This window comes from Pseudophryne corroboree, chromosome 4, assembly GCF_028390025.1.
Source record: "Pseudophryne corroboree isolate aPseCor3 chromosome 4, aPseCor3.hap2, whole genome shotgun sequence".
In the NCBI taxonomy this organism is placed as follows: domain Eukaryota; kingdom Metazoa; phylum Chordata; class Amphibia; order Anura; family Myobatrachidae; genus Pseudophryne; species Pseudophryne corroboree.
Window position 1 is genome coordinate 163,294,360 of NC_086447.1, and position 19,628 is coordinate 163,313,987.

The 19,628-nt window shown below is 47.7% G+C and overlaps 1 protein-coding gene across 4 annotated transcripts in view; it reads right to left on the reverse strand.

Moving 5' to 3' along the window:
- FBXO25 (F-box protein 25) overlaps positions 1-19,628 on the reverse strand; it is a 205,458-nt gene that overhangs the window by 169,727 nt on the left and 16,103 nt on the right. For 3 of the 4 annotated variants that reach the window (XM_063915526.1, XM_063915528.1, XM_063915527.1), the window contains exon 2: positions 2,917-3,048. In XM_063915526.1, the coding sequence (XP_063771596.1) occupies positions 2,917-3,041 (125 nt within the window). In that variant the 5' untranslated portion in view covers positions 3,042-3,048. The remainder of the gene's footprint in view (positions 1-2,916; positions 3,049-19,628) is intronic. The other variant, XM_063915529.1, reaches the window with a different exon arrangement.

Consider the following 19,628-nt stretch of genomic DNA (forward strand, 5'->3'; position numbering starts at 1 on the left):
TCCTCAAAAAAAGCAGAGTATAGCAATACACATGAGAAAATCTTCAAACTTTATGTTGATCACTCGTTGTGTCACTGGGACTGACCTTTATCATAAACAATGCATTCCCATAAAGGTTTCTTTCAAACCTTTCACACCTTCCTATGTTTAGGCTACTGTGACATTAGGTACACGGTACACAGCCCATTAAAACCAGGCTTACCTTTATGATAAGCCCTATATGCATCCAAAGGTATCTTTATGTCCTCTCCTTCACTGGGACCTTCTATACCCTCGTATAACACCTCACAACAGATTCTCCGGTATTAAATTCCGCAGTTCTTTTTTTTTTTTTTTTTTAAGGTATTTATTTTCACAAACAATGTGAAACTTTAAAAATAACAAAATTCCATACACAATTAGAGGCACCCTATTGTAGACAGGCAGGGCCCCTTCCACTCACACCCCTTAGATGGAATGGGGTATTGGTACAAACCACCACAGATCTAGATGTAACAGTCAATCGAGTGGGTACCCAAGTAGGTGGTAGGGTCAAGCCTGGGGTCCTCATGTATCAGCACCTTCCACAGACTGTCTTAAGTATTGCGCCTCTTTCTCATTGCAGGACAATTTATTAGAGATATTATAAATCATTCCTTTGAGGGAATCCAGCCACGTTGCTTCAGCCCCGCTAGCCTGAGAAGGTGCACTACACTGAGTACATAGTAGTGAGCTCACTGGGGCAGAGGAACACTCTGCGGTACATGAAACACACTCTTTGCCTGACATATTGTAAATGTGACAGCACACACACACAGGAAAGGTTAAAAACACAATTGACCCACAGAGAGCCCTTTCCAGGGAGACACACAGATATTGGAGCCAGCACACCGCACCCTTATTGCTAACACCAAGCTTAGCCGGGTCGCAGATTGGGGACTTAGTACACTAATAATCGCTCCCCCCTGCTATGACCCCCTGGTACCGCTAAGGTAATCTGGAGTTACATCGGAGAAGCTGCGCGTCCCTGTCAGTCAGCGTCTGTGTCCACTGCAGAGGGAAAATGGTGCTGGTGAGCTGCTGGATCCGCTCATAGAGTGAAGCCCCGACCCTTCAATGGCGCGCGGTCTTCCTGCTTTTTTTATACTGGCTGAGGTAATGTGTGCTTAAAATGGAGACAGAACCGTTTTAAGGCTTAGTTTGCCAGTGTGGGTACGGTGTACTGAGACGCAGTTGTGTAATAAGTCTGGAGACGCAATCCGCCCAGTTAGAAGCCGTGCGTCTCCGTACCCTCATGCCGCCATAATGGCCGGCGACCCGCTAACCGGGACGCCGGCTTAGTACTCACCACTCTTCTTTCTTCTGGCTCTGTTAGGGGTGGCAGCGTGCTGCGGGAATGTACCCTCGCCGTGGTGGGGCTTGCGAATAGTTCCTTCAGGAGCTAGTGTCCTGTCAGCGGGGAACGGGACCATTAACGCTTCAAGTGGTTGGGCCGTTCCCCCTTAAGTGCCACGAAGCAGGCAGGCTGGTGTCATCCAGTCCTGCCTGAAAATAACAAACAGAAAAATAAATGCAGAAAACTCTCCAGAAGCTTCCATAAGCGTGACCGGCTCCTCCAGGCACATTTTCTAAACTGAGTTTGGTAGGAGGGACATAGAGGGAGGAGCCAGCCCACGCTATCAAATTCTTAAAGTGCCCATGGCTCCTAGTGGACCCGTCTATACCCCATAGTACTAAATGGATCCCCAGTATCCTCTAGGACGTAAGAGAAACATAGTTACAATTTATAAACAAGATATCAGAACAAGGCCCACACAATGCTGAAGTACATTTAGGTCCTCATTTAGCTTCAATTGCAGTTTTGCTATCTTAGCAATACTGCAACTGGCTGCGATCGCATGCTAGGGGGCCGCCCAGCATACAAATGGACGGCAGTGATGCAATCGCAAGTCAATTGCGATCGCATTGCTGATTTGTGGATGCCCCCGCCTCTGCAACCAGGCTGTGAAGACAGGCCCATGGCGGGCATTATTTGGTTTGCAGCGGCCACGTGTGATGTTATGAGGCCATCCCGAACCCACCCCTGACGCCACGCCCAACACATGCAACGCCAGCCTGTACCGCCTGCAAAATGCGAAATTACTGCCTCAGGGCACCGAGGTTATACGTTCAATTCCCACCATGGCCCAAACTGTGTGGTGTTTGGGTTTTCTCCCTGTGCTTGCGTAAGATTCCTTTGGTTTCCTCCCACAATCCAAAAATATACTGGTAGGACAATTGGTTAGCAACAAAAAAATCAACCCTAATGTGTGTGTACATCTACAGGTGTTAGGGCAGACTAAATGGGACAAGTTGTCAGAACAGCTACTGCATTCATTCTCCAAAACCAGTTACACAAAAATGTGAAAGAGATGAAGTGTGCAAAGAAACAACAACAACAACAACAACTTGTAGCCAATCAGAATGTTAGAAAATCAGCTGTACAGAATATTTCAGCTAACACTGCCCTTTCCACGTTTATACAGCTATACAATAGGAGAGGCTATGTCAACATGCAGGATGTTTGAGTATTTATGTCAACATCAGCTCAGAAGAGAAAGACTATCGTCAAGCTGATGTGGGAAGACTGTGGTGTTAAGGAAAGTGGGGCAGATGTATTAACCTGGAGAAGGCATAAGGAAGTGATAAACCAGTGATATGTGCAAGGTGATAAAGGCACCAGCCAATCAGATCCAATATGTAAATTAACAGTTAGGATCTGATTGGCTGGTGCCTTTATCACCTTGCACATATCACTGGTTTATCACTTCCTTATGCCTTCTCCAGGTTAATACATCTGCCCCAGAATGTCATATACCCAACTACTTTCTGCCATGACAGAGACCAATTAATTGCAATACTAATCCACAGAGGCAAGATAAAAACAACTTTACTTACAGATGGAGATCAATATTGTTATTTCTTTCAAAATCATCACAATAAAATTCACACCTTTTCCATCCATCTTCTGTTTTCATCCAACTCCAGCCTGGAGAACGCCAGTCTTGACCCAGAAATGGCATGACTGTCCTGCAATTAATGAAATCATTATTATCATTCTTCTTCTTCATTATTATTAAAGGCTCCTCAAAGTTATTGCAATGTTGTACAGGGTAAATAAATAAAATAGTAGCAGGGTATCAAAGCATAAATACATTGCACAATAAGAGACTGCAAGTACGTAGTTTAAGTTCCTAAAATTAACATCACACCATTGGCCCGGGTTGGTCAAATTGACAGGTGCATAACTCGCTGAAGCTAGCAGGAGTAAGCAGGGATGAATTGATGCAGACTTCAAAGATCACAATGGGCTTCCTCATGAGGGACTATGGGGGTCATTCCGAGTTGATCGCTCGCTGCCCATTTTCGCAGCGCGGCGGTCAGGTAAAAAAAATAAGAATTTACTCACCGGTAATTCTATTTCTCTTAGTCCGTAGTGAATGCTGGGTACTCCGTAAGGACCATGGGGTATAGACGGGCTCCGCAGGAGACTGGGCACTCTTAAAAGAAAGATTAGGTACTATATCTGGTGTGCACTGGCTCCTCCCTCTATGCCCCTCCTCCATACCTCAGTTAGGGAAACTGTGCCCGGAAGAGCTGACATTACTAGGAAAGGATTTGGAATCCAGGGAAAGACTCATACCAGCCACACCAATCACACTGTACAACTCGTGATAACTATACCCAGTTAACAGTATGAACAATAACTGAGCCTCTCTCAACAGATGGCTCATACAATAACCCTTTAGTTAAGCAATAACTATATACATGTATTGCAGAGAGTCCGGACTTGGGACGGGCTCCCAGTATCCACTACGGACTACGAGAAATAGAATTACCGGTGAGTAAATTCTTATTTTCTCTGACGTCCTAGTGGATGCTGGGTACTCCGTAAGGACCATGGGGATTATACCAAAGCTCCCAAACGGGCGGGAGAGTGCGGATGACTCTGCAGCACCGAATGAGCAAACTCAAGGTCCTCCTCAGCCAGGGTATCAAACTTGTAGAATTTTGCAAAAGTGTTTGAACCCGACCAAGTAGCAGCTCGGCAAAGTTGTAAAGCCGAGACCCCTCGGGCAGCCGCCCAAGAAGAGCCCACCTTCCTCGTGGAATGGGCTTTTACTGATTTAGGATGCGGCAGTCCAGCTGCAGAATGTGCAAGCTGAATGGTGCTACAGATCCAGCGAGCAATAGTCTGCTTTGAAGCAGGAGCACCCAGCTTGTTGGGTGCATGCAGGATATATAGCGAGTCAGTTTTTCTGACTCTAGCCATCCTGGAAACATAAAGTTTCAGGGCCCGGACTACGTCCAGCAACTTGGAATCCTCCAAGTCCCTAGTAGCCGCAGGCACCACAATAGGTTGGTTCAAATGAAACGATGATACCACCTTAGGGAGAAATTGGAGACGAGTCCTCCATTCTGCCCTTTCCATATGGAAGATCAGATATGGGCTTTTACATGACAAAGCTGCCAATTCTGACACACGCCTAGTCCAAGCTAAGGCCAAAAGCATGACCACTTTCCACGTGAGATATTTTAGCTCCACGGTCTTAAGTGGCTCAAACAAGTGGGATTTTAGGAATCCAACACACGTTAAGATCCCAAGGTGCCACTGGAGGCACAAAAGGGGCTGAATATGCAGCACCCCTGTAACAACGTCCGAACTTCAGGCAGTGAAGCCAGTTATTTTTGAGAGAAAAAGGGACAGGGCCGAAATCTTGGCCTTTATGGATCCTAATTTTAGGCCCATAGTCACTCCTGACTGTAGGAAGTGCAGGAATCGACCCCCCTGGAATTCCTCTGTAGGGCCTTCCCGGCCACACACCAAGCAACCTATTTTCGCCATATACAGTGAAAAAGTCTTGCTGTCACGTCTTTCCTAGCCTTTATCAGCGTAGGAATAACTGCATCCGGAATGCCCTTTTCTGCTAAGATCCGGCGTTCAACCGCCATGCCGTCCAACGCAGCCGCGGTAAGTCTTGGATCAGACAGGGTCCCTGTTGCAACATGTCCTGACTGAGAGGCAGAGGCCATGGGTACTCTGAGAGCATTTCTTGCAGTTCCGGGTACCGAGTCCTTCTTGGCCAATCCGGAGCAAAGAATATTGTTCACACTCCTCCGTTTATTACAATTCTCAGCCCTTGGGTCTGAGAGGAAGAGGAGGGAATATATAGACCGACTGGAACACCCACGGTGTTACTAGTGCGACCACAGCTATCGCCTGAGAGTCCCTTGACCCAGCGTAAAACCTTTTTTATCTTTTTATTGAGGTGGGACGTCATGTAGTCCACCTGAGGCAGTTTCCATCAATTTGCAAAACTGCGTGAAGACTTCCTGATGAAGTCACCACTTTCCCGGGTGGAGGTCGTGTCCACTCCCGGAATGAACACTGCTGACAGTGCGCTTACTTGATTCTCCGCCCAGCTAAGAATTCTGGTGGCTTCTACCCTCGCCATCCTGCTCCTTGTGCCGCCCTGGCAGTTTACATGAGCCCCTGCGGTCTGACTGGATCAGAACCGGTTGGTCGCGAAGCAGGAACTCCGCTTAACTTAGGGCGTTGTATATGGCCCTTAGTTCCAGGATATTGATGTGAAGACAAGTCTGTTGGCTTGACCACAAACCTTGGAATTTTCTTCCCTGTGTAACTGCCCCCCACCCTCGGAGGCTTGCATCCGTGGTCACCAGGACCCAGTCCTGAATGCCGAATCTGCGGCCCTCGAGAAGGTGAGCACTCTGCAGCCACCACAGGAGAGACACCCTGGCCCTGGGGGATAGGGTGATTAACCGATGCATCTGAAGATGTGATCCGGACCACTTGTCCAGTAAGTTCCATTGTCCTTGCATGGAACCAGCCGAAGGGGATGGCCTCGTATGATGCCATCATCCTTCCCAGGACTCGAGTGCAGTGATGCACTGACACCTGTTTTGGTTTTCATTGGATTCCTGACCAGTGTCATGAGCTCCTGAGCTCTCTCTATCGGGAGATAAACCCTCTTCTGGTCTGTGTCTAGGATCATGCCTAGGCGAGGCAGACGAGCTGTAGGAACCAACTGCGACTTTGGAATATATAGAATCCAGTCGTGTTGCCGTTTCACTTCCAGAGAAGGTGATACCCTGTCCAGCAACTGCTCTCTTGATCTCGCTTTTATGAGATCATACAAGTATGTGATAATAGTGACACCTTGCTTCCGCAGGAGCACCATCATATCCGACATTACCTTGGTGAAATTGGTAATGACAATCCCGTACCGCAATTCTGAGGTACGCCTGATGAGGTGGATAAATGGGGACACAAAGGTATGCATCCCTTATGTCCTGATTCATTTCAGGCATGCAATGACCGCTCTTAGCGATTCCATCTTGAACCTGAACCTTTTCAGGTATATGTTCAGGGATTTTAATTCAATATGGGTCTAACCAAACCGTCTGGTTTCGGGATTATAAAATGGTTGAATAATAACACCCTCTTGTTGAAAGAGGGGACCCTTGACCACCACCTGTTGAAGATACAATTTACGAATTGCAGTTAACACTGGCTCCCTCTCTTGGGGGGAAGCCCGCCGGGTCCTCGGTGAGGGGGCATCTTCTCACAGTCCAGCCTGTATCCCTGCGATACAATTTCTATTGCCCAGGGATCTAACCGGGAGTGAACCCACTTGTGGCTGAACTTACGAAGGCGTGTCCCCACCGGGCCTAGCTCCGCCTGTGGAGCCCCAGCGACATGCGGTGGATTTTTGTAGAGGCCGGGGAGGACTTCTGTTCCTAGGGACTAGCTGTGTTGTACAGCTTCTTTCCTCTGCCCCCGGCTCTGACAAGAAAGGACGCACCTCAGACTTTCTTGTTTCTTTATTCGAAAAGCTGCATTTAATAATGTCGTGATTTCCTAGGCTGTGCAGGAATATAAGGCAAAATATCAGAATTACCAGCTATAACTGTGGAGACCAGGCCCGAGAACCTTTCTCCACACAATCCTCAGCCTTCCATATGCCTCTTAAGTCGGCATCATCTGTCCAATGTATATTCTACAGGACACGTCAAGCAGAAATCGACATAGCTTTTGTCTCTAGGACCCAGTATACTCATGTCCCTTTGGGCATGCTTTATAATTATATCTCTATCACTTAAGACAGCATCTTAAAATATTTATATGCATACTAGGGTCTCAATCTCTGCTGATAAGGTACCTGTCCATGCTGCCACAGCGCTATAAACCCATGCCGACACAATCGCCGGTCTGGGTAGTATACTAGAATGTGCACGCTATCTGCAGGATCCCTGAGAATAGCTAGTGCAAACAGGACACCCAAGGGGAAGATTCTCAACACATCCTGGCCCTAGTGGGGAAAGGATACAGCCCGAGAATTCTCTTGTGGGAAGCTGCCGTCTCTTGTCTGGAGATTCCCGCTCTTTTTCCTCATGAGAGGAGGGAAATTTACCTCAGCATTCTTCCCCTTAACATGTGTACTCTCGTGTCAGAGACAGATGAGTCATCAGTGATATGCAAATCATCTTTTATTCCAATAATCATATATTGAATATCTTTTAGCCCTCTTGGCTGTAACTTTGCATTATCGTAGTCGACGGTGGAGTTAAACTCCGTGTCGATACTTTGTTATTTTGGATAGTGAACATAGAGAGACTCTGAAGGACTCTGTGACATAGGGACAGACCAGGGTAGATTTCCTTTCTGTTCCCTAACCTTTTGTGCAATAATTTTACCTCAGCACTTACACATATCCAAACAGGTGTCGGCGTTGTTGACGGAGACACCCTCCCACACACTTATCCGCTCTATCACCTCCTTAGAGGAGCCTTTTACCTCAGACATGTCGACACACGCGTACCGACACACCACACACACAGGGGATGCTCTATTTGAAGACAGTTCCCCCACCAGGCCCTTTGGAGAGACAGAGAGAGAGTATGCCAGCACACACCACAGCACTATATAATACAGGGATGTACACTATACTGAGTGATTTTTCCCCTATAGCAGCTTATATACACAGTTTTGGGCCTAAATTTATGTGCCCCCCCTCTCTTTTTTACCCTTTGTGTACCAGGATACTGCAGGGGAGAGTCTGGGGAGCTTCCTTCCAGCTGAGCTGTGAAGAGAAAATGGCGCCGGTGTGCTGAGGAAGAAGGCCCGGCCCCCTCAGCGGCGGGCTTCTGTCCTTTTATGTACTTTAATGGCGGGGGTTAATGCACATATACAGTTTATCAGACTTTATTATGTGCTTTTTGCCGGTCACTGATGGGCGCCCTGCACCCATCAGTGACCGGAGTGTGTGGTGTGCTTAGGGAGCAATGGCGCACAGCTGCAGTGCTGTGCGCTACCTTAATGAAGACCGGAGTCTTCAGCCGCCGATTTTCAACTTCTCTTCTTTCTTCTGGCTCTGCAAGGGGGACGGCGGCACGGCTCCGGGACCGGACGACCGAGGACTGGGCCTGTGTTCGATCCCTCTGGAGCTAATGGTGTCCAGTAGCCTTAGAAGCCCAAGCTAGCTGCAAGCAGGTAGGTTCGCTTCTCTCCCCTCAGTCCCACGTAGCAGTGAGTCTGTTGCCAGCAGATCTCACTGAAAATAAAAAACCTAACAAATACTTTCTTTTCTAGGAAACTCAGGAGAGCCCCTAGGGTGCATCCAGCTCTGGCCGGGCACAGATACTAACTGAGGTATGGAGGAGGGGCATAGAGGGAGGAGCCAGTGCACACCAGATATAGTACCTAATCTTTCTTTTAAGAGTGCCCAGTCTCCTGCGGAGCCCGTCTATACCCCATGGTCCTTACGGAGTACCCAGCATCCACTAGGACGTCAGAGAAAAAAGCAAAACTGCCCATGCACTGCAATGCGCAGGCGCGTCGTACGGGTACAAAGCAGTTTGTTGCTGAGCGATGGATTTAACGAAGAATCCATTCACACAGCCGATCGCAACAAGATTGACAGGAAGAGGGCGTTTATGGGTGTCAACTGACTTTTCTGGGAGTGGTTGGAAAAACGTAGGCGTGTCCAAGCGTTTGCAGGGCGGGTGTCTGACATCAATTCCGGGACCGGACAGGCTGACGTGATTGCAACGGCTGACTAAGTCCAGACCTACTCTGAAACTGCACAAAATATTTTTGCAGAGCTCGGCTGCAAAGGCAATCGCACACTTGCAAAGCGAAAATACACCCCCCCGTGGGAGGCGACTATGCATTTGCACGGCTGCTAAAAGTAGCTAGCGAGCGATCAACTCGGAATGAGGGCCTATATTTATAAATTAGATAGTTGACTAAACTAGGGCTGAATGCCTGGACATCTACTTGACCTAAAATTTGTTTGTGCCATAAACCCATCCTAAACTTCCTTTTATGCCCTAGATAAAGAAAAATCCTAAATAGTGACAACTCACTTAATCTAAAAAAGCATTCTGCATATGGTCCCTGACTGAATGCCAATCATAATGACACAACCGTATGGCTAAGCAAACGTGGCTGTCAATACTCACCATGCCTGCGCAGGCTGTCAGGGGTCACATGCTGAAACTGCAGGACTGCCCAAGTACATTTATTATGCAAAATGCAATAAATACAGAGCATCCGGAAAGTATTCACAGCGGTTCACTTTTTCCACATTTTGTTATGTTGCAGCCTTATTCCTTAATGGAATAAATTCATTTTTTCCCTAAAAATTCTACACACAATACCCCATAATGACAATGTAAAAAAAGGTTTTTTTTAGATTATTGCTAATTTATTAAAAATAAAAAATTAAGAAATCACATGTACGTAAGTATTCAAAGCCTTTGCTCAATACTTTGTTGATGCACCTTTAGCAGCAATTACAGCTTCAAGTCTTTTTGAATATAATGTCACAAGCTTGGCACACCTATCTTTGGGTAGTTTCTGCTGAAAGATGAAGCGTCGCCCCAGTCTGAGGTCAAGACCATCATGGAGCAGGTTTTCATCCAGGATGTCTCTGTACATTGCTGCATTCATCTTTCCCTCTATCTTGACTTGTTTCCCAGTTCCTGCGGCTGAAAAACATCCCCACAGCATGATGCTGCTACCACCATGCTTCACTGTAGGGATGGTACTGGCCTGGTGATGAGCGACGCCTGGTTTCCTCCAAACATGACACCTGGCATTCACGCCAAAGAGTTCAATCTTTGTCTCATCAGACCAGAGAATTTTGTTTCTCATGGTCTGAGAGTCCTTCAGGTGCATTTTGGCAAACTCCAGGTGGGTTGCCATACAGAGCCAGCCCTAACCAATATGATGCCCTAGGCAAGATTTTGTCTGGTACCCCCTAGCATTGCTGCTAGTTCCGCCTCTGACCCTGCACCCCTTTCCCAGCACCATCACCACTCACCCATTGCAGTCCTTATTTTGGTGTTCCTACCCCCTATATTAAAAATAGGAACGGTGCCCACATTCGGTGCACAGCTCAAAAAGGGGCGTATTCTTACTGGGAATGGGTGTGGTCACACAATAGTGCCCCCAATTCAAATTACACCACACAGTAGTGCAACTTTATTCATATTTTATCATGCGATAGTGTCCCTTCTTCACGTTACATCTCACAGTAGTACCACTTTACGTTATATACGTTACTGGTCACAGTAGTGCCCCTTATTCACATTACACCACACCATATTGCTCTTTATTCACATTAAACCACACAATAGTGCCCTTTCTATACGTAACACCACACAGTAGAGCACCTTATACACATAATGCCACACATTAGTAATGCCTTTATACACACACACACAATACCACACAGTAAAGCCCCAACACATAATAAACACATTAGTAATGTTCTTATAAAGATAACGCACCTTACACATTATTCCAAGCTTTATTAATGCCCTTATACACATATAGAAGGCCTTACACATATGACGCACATTATTAATGCCCTTATACACATGACACATATAGTACCTCTTACACATATGCATTTATACACAACACGCATAATGCCCATTACACATAAGCCAAACACTACTGCACAACCAACTCACCCGCACACAGCACTTACATGGCAGATAACACTGTGACCTCTGCCTCTGCTTGGATACAGATGTGTCCTTATACATCTTGCCTCAATGCGCCATGCAGCAGGAGATGCCTGGCGTGAGTCAGCTGGCAGCACTGTTAACATCGGGCGCCTTTTTTGATGAAAATGCATCTTATTTGCATTGCTATGTGCCTAGGGTGCACAAGCAGCTTCTGCTGATTAAAATGATATGCAGCATGCCTATATTCTGTGTTGCGACTGTGGCTGTATCTGCATACGAAATGCTACACACAGAATATAGGCATGCCGCATATCATTTTAATCAGCAGAAGCTGCTGGTGCCCCTAGGCATATCAAATGCCCTAGGCATTTGCCTAGTTTGCCTATGCCTAGGGCTGGCTCTGTTGCCATGTGCTTTTTACTAAGGTGTGGCTTCCGTCTGCTCATTCTACCATACAGGCCTGATTGGTGGATTGCTGCAGAGATGGTTGTCCTTCTGGAAGGTTCTCCTCTCTCCACAGAGGAATGCTGTAGCTCTGAGAGTGACCATCGGGATCTTGGTCACCACACTGACTAGGGCCCCTCTCCCCAGATCACTCAGTTTAGATGGCCGGCCAGCTCTAGGAAGAGTCCTGGTGGTTCTGAACTTCTTCCATTCACGGATGATGGAGGCCACTGTGCTCATTGGGACCTTCAAAGCAGCAGATATTTTTCTGTACTCTTCCCCAGATTTCTGCCTTGAGACAATCCTGAATCGGAGGTCTACAGACAATTCCTTTGACTTCATGCTTGGTTTGTGCTCAGACATGCACTGTCAAGTGTGGGACCTTATATAGACAGGTGTGTGCCTTTTCAAATCATGTGCAATCCACTGAATTTACCACAGGTGGAGTCCAATTAAGCTGTAGAAACATCTTAAGGATGATCAGTGGAAAGAGGATGCAGCTGAGCTCAAGTTTAAGATTCAATGCAAATGCTGTGAATACTTATGTACATATGATTTCTTAGTTTTTTTATTTTTAAAAAAATTTGCAAAAATCTCTAAAAAAAAACTTTTTTCACGTTGTCATTATGGGGCATTGTGTGTAGAATTTTGAGGGGAAAAAAATAGGATTTTAATTACCTACCGGTAAAACCTTTTCTCGTAGTCCGTAGAGGATGCTGGGGTCCACATTAGTACCATGGGGTATAGATGGGTCATCTAGGAGCCACTGGCACTTTAAGAGTTTGAGAGTGTGGGCTGGCTCCTCCCTCTATGCCCCTCCTACCAGACTCAGTCTATAAACAGTGCCCGAGGAGATGGACATCTTCGAGAGAAGGATATTACACAGATAGTGGCGAGATTCACACCAGCTCACACACAAGGCAACCCAAGGTAACTAGCTTGAAACATCAGCAACGGATGAACAGTATTACTTATCAAGTAACAAAACAGTACTTACCAAGAACCAAGCAGTACTGAACTAAATAACCACTGCAGGATCACAAAGCGCTGGGCGGGCGCCCAGCATCCTCTACGGACTACGAGAAAAGGATTTACCGGTAGGTAATTAAAATCTTATTTTCTCTTACGTCCTAGAGGATGCTGGGGTCCACATTAGTACCAAGCTCCCAGAATGGAGGGGGAGAGCGCGGAGGCTCCTGCCGAACCAAATGAACAAACTTTAGGTCCTCAGACGCCAAAGTATCGAACCTGTAGAACTTTGCGAACGTGTTCGACCCCGACCAAGTAGCTGCTCAGCAGAGTCGTAATGCCGAGACATCCCGGACAGCCGCCCAAGAAGAAACCACCGTACGAGTAGAGTGGTCCTTAACAGACGTAGGACACGGCAAGCCTGCCGCAGAATACGCATGCTGGATAGTGAACCTGATCCAGCAAGAGATCGTCTGCTTAGAAGCAGGACACCCAATTTTCTTGGGGTCATACAGGACAAACAGAGTCCGATTTACTGTGACGAGCAGTGCTCTTCACAAAGATTTTCAGAGCCCCTACAACATCCAAGGACTTTGATGAAATTGAAGAGTCAGTAGCAACTGGCACCACAATAGGTTGTTTGATACAAAATGCTGACACAACTTTCATGGAAGATCAAGTATGGGCTTTACATGACAAAGCCCCCAACTCCAACACACGTCTAGTAGAAGCGAAGGCCAACAAAGTAACAGTCTTCCATGTGAGAAACTTGATCTCAACCTCCTGTAGAGGTTCAACCCAGTTCGAGTGGAGGAACTGCAACACCACGTTGAGATCCCAGGGCGCCAAAAAAGTCTGAACCTCAGGGAGGGCAGCAAACTGTTTCTGGAAGAAAATGGATAGGGCCGAAATCCGGACCTTTATGGATCCCAACCTCAGGCCCTTATCCACTCCTGCATGCAGGAAGAGGAGAAAACGCCCAAGTTCAAACTCCACTGCAAACTTCTTGTACTCACACCAAGATACATATTTTTTCCAAATATGATGGTAATGTTTTGACGTTACTCCTTTCCTAGCCTGTATCAGGGTGGGAATAGCCTTGTTCGGAATGCCTTTCCGAGCTATTATCTGGCGTTCAACTTCCATGCCGTCAAACGTAGCCGTGGTAAGTCTTGATAGGCGAACGGCCCCTGCTGCAGCAGCTCCATCCTGAAGAGGAAGAAGCCTCTGCTCTTCTAGCAGTAGATCCAGAAGATCCGCGTACCAAGCCCTTCTTGGCCAGTCCAGAGCAATGAGGATTGCTTGGACTCTTGCTCTCCTTATGAGTTTGAGAACTCTTGGAATGAGTGGAAGTGGAGGAAACACGTACACTGACTGGAACACCCACGGAGTCACTAGGGCGTCCACCGCCACTGCTTGCGGGTCCCTCGACCTGGAACAATACCGCCGAAGCTTCTTGTTGAGACGAGAGGCCATCAGGTCGATCTGGGGTACGCCCCAAAGATCTGTTACCTCCTTGAACACCTCCGGATGGGAGACCCCACTCCCCTGGGTGGAGGTCGTGTCTGCTGAGGAAGTCCGCTTCCCAGTTGTTTACTCCCGGAATGAAGATTGCTGACAGTGTCAACGCGTGTTTTTCTGCCCAGAGGATGATTCATGCTACCTCCGACATTGCAGCTCCGCTCTTCGTTCCGCCCTGTCGGTTTATGTAAGCCACTGTTGTCACATTATCAGACTGCAATTGAATGGCCAGATTTCTCAGAAGATGGGCCATCTGGAGAAGACCATTGTAGGTGGCTCTTAGTTCCAGAAGCATTGCCCTGCTGTGCTCATCTTCATCATTGACGGACATCCAGAACTTTCCATCCACGGCTGGCGGGATTAACCTCTTGGAGCCTAAGCAGGGTATATCCCGGGATACCTTGCTTCTTTGACACCTGTGGCTCCATCTGCCTTCACCGGTATGACTTTTTCCTGCCAGTATCGTCCATGTTTTTAGTCACATTATCACGTTTTTTATCGTGTATTGTGTATGTCATTTTTCAGTAAAATGTAATTATTTTATTGCTGATATTCGTTATTGACACCTAGCCATAGGTGGTCACAGGTTTCGGGCGCCACACTAACAAGGGGGAGCGAACCTTTCTACCTTAGTTCCAGAATGTTTATCGGCAGGCCGGCTTACAGACTTGACCACCTTCCTTGGAAGGTTTCCCCTTGAGCGACCACGCCCCAGCCCCGGAGACTTGCTTCCGTGGTTAGAAGGATCCAGTCCTGAATCCGAACCTGCGGACCTCCAGAAGGTGAGATAACTGTAGCCACCAGAGGAGTGAAATCCTGGCTATCGGCGACAGACGAATTCTCTGGTGCATGTGAAGATGGGATCCCGACCACTTGTCCAGGAAATCCAGTTGGAAGGACCGAGCATGAAACCTACCGTACTGCAGCGCCTCATAAGAGGCCACCATCTTTCCCAGAAGGCAAATGCACTGATGAACCGACACCCGGACTGGCTTCAGGACATCCCGGACCATTGTTTGCATCACCAACGCCTTTTCCTGCGGAAGAAACACCATCTGCACTTCTGTGTCGAGGATCATCCCCAAAAAAGAAAACCTCTGGGTTGGTTACAAATGTGATTTTGGAAGATTCAGGAACCAACCGTGTTCTCTGAGTAGATGGTCGTGAGAACAATGGACTGTAACAGCTTCTCCTTGGATGATGCCTTTATCAGCAGATCGTCCAAATATGGAAGTATGTTCACCCCCTGTCTGCAGAGAACCATCATCTCTGCCAAGATAAGCTTGATGCGGCGGCCAAATCGGAATGTGGAGGTACGCATCCTTGATATCCAGGGAACCAGGAATTTCCCCCTCTTCCAGACCTGATATCACCGCCCTTGTAGACTCCAGTTTGAACTTGGAACTCCCTCAGGAAGGGATTTAGCGATATTAAATTTAGAATGGGTTTGACCGAACCATCCGGTTTCGGTACCACGAAAAGGTACGAATAGTGACCTTTTGTCTTGCATATGGGGTGGGACTGGTACAATAACCTGTGCCTCCACCAACTTCTATATGGCTTCTCGTAGGTTAGCCCTGTCTGCCAGTAAAGCTGACAAGCCAGATTTCACGAATCGATGAGGAGGGAGATCTTAAAATTCCAGCCTATACTCCTGGGACACAATATCTTGCACCCAGGGATCCAGGCCGGACGACACCCAGAGTGGCTGAAATGTCTCGCCCCCACCGGCCCCACTTCCCAGCCGCGCGGTCCACCGTCATGCTGAGGATTTTGGCATATCTGAAGCAGGTTTCTGTTCCTGGGAACCCGCAGCAGCAGGTTTCTTGGATTTTGGCTGACCTCCCCCAAAGAAGGTGTTGGACAGGTTGGTCTTTCTTGGCTCGGCAATCCGAAAGGACTGTGATGCAGCTGAAGAAAAGGGTTTCTTCGTGACAGGTGCAGCTGAGGGAAGAAACTGAAACTTACCCGCTGTAGCCGTGGAAATCCACATATCCAACGCTTCCCCAAAAAGAGCCTGACCTGAGTAGGGTAGGGTCTCCACACCTCTCCTGGATTCCTTGGGGTAAATTTACTAAGGTGGGAGATTTTTAGAACTGGTGATGTTGCCCATAGCAACCAGATTGTATCTATTATCTTCTAGAAGCAGCTAGACAAATGTTAAATAGAATCTGATTGGTTGCTATGGGCAATATCACCAGTTCTAAAAAACTCCCACTTTAGTAAATTTCCCCCCTTGTCGGCAGACCACTGGCGCAGCCAGAGTCCTCTACGAGTTGAGACAGACATGGAAGAAATTCCTGCAGCCATCAAATCCAGGACTTTCATGGATTCCGCCGCAAATCCTGCAGAATCCTGTATGTTACGTAAGAACAAGTCAACGTTACTTTTATCCATTGTAACCAATTTCACAAGTAACGTGCCAGACCACTTTACTATAGCTTTAGAAATCCATGCACAGGCAAAGGTAGGCCATAGTATCGCCCACGGAGCCGTGTATATGGATTTGAGCGTAGTGTCAATCTTGCGATCAGCCGGTTCTTTCAATGCAGCAGATCCCGGGACAGGTAAAACCACCCTCTCTTTGACAGTCTGGACACAGATGCATCAACTATGGGTGGGTTTTTCCCAATACTTTTCATCCTCCTCGGGAAGGGGAAAGTAACCAGAACCCTTTTAGGGATCTGGAATCCTTACACTCAGGATTTTTCCAATAGTGTTTAATACTTTAGTCGTAGGGAAGGTTAGCGAGGCTTTCTTATTGTCAGTGAAGTTAGTCTCCTCAACCTGCTCAGGCAACATGTCAACAATATTTAAGATATCTCTAATGGCCTCAAACCTGATCTGCACCCCCTGCAAGGGTTGCCGTTTCCCCCAGCACGTCCCCATCACAGTCTGCAGTCTGTGGTGCAGACAGGAAAATGGCGCTGAACTCTGCTGGGTCCGCACTGAGAAAAAGCCCCGCCCTCCGAAGATGGCGCATCTTCCCGCGCACCTTCTATATACTGGTCTGAGGATTCCGTCGCTAGCTGGGGAATTCAGTCCCCGGTTAGCGTCTGTGTACTGAGGATTCTGTCACTAGCCTGGGGATACAGTCTCCGGTTAGCGTCTGTGTACTGAGGATTCTGTCACTAACCAGGGGATTCAGTCTCCGGTTAGCAACTGTGACTCGTTTAGGGTATTTAGATGCTGGCTCAGCACCGTGATTACATTTCTGAGTACATGAAATGGATTCCCCCTGAGAGGAAACCACTTCAGCAGCATATCACACCGAGTCCCTAGACATGGCTATGGGAGGTATTAAACACTCACATACATACATACATACATACATACATACATATACACACACACACACACACACACACACACACACACAGGGAATTGTCAGTGACAGCTCCCAAACACCCCCCCCCCCCCCCCAAGTATGGCAGAGACAGACACAGATTGTAGCCAGCCCACACACAGCGCTTACTGAGATAGAACAAATACAACTAACATCGTCATCTGTGTACCTTAATAGACTACCCAGATTTTACACAGCCTCCCCCCTTCCCCCCATCTACAACCCCCTGGTACCGCTCAGGATAGCTGGAGTTGCATGAAGGGACAGCTCCCAGTGTACAGGAACTGCAGGCAGAGAAATGGCGCTGAACGCTGCTGGGTCCGCTCTGAGGAGAAGCTCCGCCTCCTGAAGATGGTGCGTCTTCCTGCACAAATTCTTTAAAAACTTGCCTGAGGATTCTGACGCTTTCTGGGGATTCAGTCTCCGGTTAGCGTCTGTGACCAGTGTAGGGTATTAAGACTCTGGCTCAGAACGCCCTTCATAGTACCAACACTGTGTGCCGCTGAGCCTTCCCGAAGCGCAGCCGCTCAGCGCTGCGTTCCTACCCTTGTGCCGCCATATCTCGCCATCTTCTGATCTTCTGGCTCTGTAAGGGGGTGGCGGCATGCTGCCAGAGTGAGCGACCCCCTGTGGCGGGGAATGTTCTATCCCCTCAGGAGCTCAGTGTCCTGTCAGTGGAGATAGTGGCTCAGACACCGCAGGGCGGACACTACTCCCCCCCCCCCCCCCCGTAGTCCCTCGAAGCAGGGAGGCTGTTGCCAGCAGCCACCCTGTACAATAATAAACTCTAAAGAAAATAACTTTACTAGAGAAACTCTGGAGAGCTCCCCCAGCTGTGACCGGCTCCTCAGGCCACATTTTCTAAACTGAGTCTGGTAGGAGGGGCATAGAGAGAGGAGCCAGCCCACACTCTCAATCTCTTAAAGTGCCAATGGCTCCTAGTGAACCCGTCTATACCCCATGGTACTAATGTGGACCCCAGCATCCTCTAGGACGTAAGAGAAAATGAATTCATTCCATTTTGGAATAAGGCTGTAACATAACAAAATGTGGAAAAAGTGAAGCTCTGTGAAAACTTTCCGGATGCACTGTAAATAATAAGAGGCATAGTTAAGGCAACTCCAGCTACAGGGTTTAAAAAATATGCCTATAGAATGCACAACTCTACAGTGTAGAGTAAGTAATAGGGATGATCAGTATAGGCGTGTATACAGTACATTCAAGCAAGAGAAAAGAGAATATATATTTGCCCCTTCCTTGGCAACTTGCTCCATGGCACATACCACAGATGGGCAAAATTTGCACCTAATAATAATAAGATTTTAAACCTACCGGTAAATCTATTTCTTCTAGTCCGTAGAGGATGCTGGGGACTCCGTAAGGACCATGGGGTATAGACGGGCTCCGCAGGAGACATGGGCACCTAAAAAGAACTTTTCCTATGGGTGTGCACTGGTTCCTCCCTCTATGCCCCTCCTCCAGACCTCAGTTAGAGAACTGTGCCCAGAGGAGATGGAAAATACAAGGCAGGATTTAAAAATCCAAGGGCAAGATTCATACCAGCCCACACCAATCATACCATGTAACCTGGAACATACATAACCAGTTAACCGTATGAACAATAACAGTAACGGTCCAAGACCGACTCCAACTGTAACATAACCCTTATGTAAAGAACAACTATATACAAGTCTTGCAGAGTTTCCGCACTGGGACGGGCGCCCAGCATCCTCTACGGACTACGAGAAATAGATTTACCGGTAGGTTTAAAATCTTATTTTCTCTTACGTCCTAGAGGATGCTGGGGACTCCGTAAGGACCATGGGGTTTATACCAAAGCTCCCAATCGGGCGGGAGAGTGCGAATGACTCTGCAGCACCGACTGAGCAAAAGCTAGGTCCTCGTCAGCCAGGGTATCAAACTTGTAGAATTTAGCAAAGGTGTTTGACCCCGACCAAGTCGCCGCACGACAAAGCTGTAATGCCGAGACGCCTCGGGCAGCCGCCCAAGAAGAGCCCACCTTCCTAGTGGAATGGGCCTTAACCGAATTTGGAACCGGCAATCCAGCCGTAGAATGAGCCTGCTGAATCGTATTACAGATCCAGCGAGCAATAGTCTGCTTCGAAGCAGGTGCGCCAATCTTATTAGCAGCATACAGGACAAACAGTGCTTCTGTTTTCCTAAGTCTAGCCGTTCTGGCTACATAAATCTTCAAAGCCCTGACTACGTCCAGGGACCTGGAATCCTCCAAGTCACTCGTAGCCACAGGCACCACGATAGGTTGGTTCAGATGGAATGAAGAAACCACCTTAGACAAAAATTGAGGGCG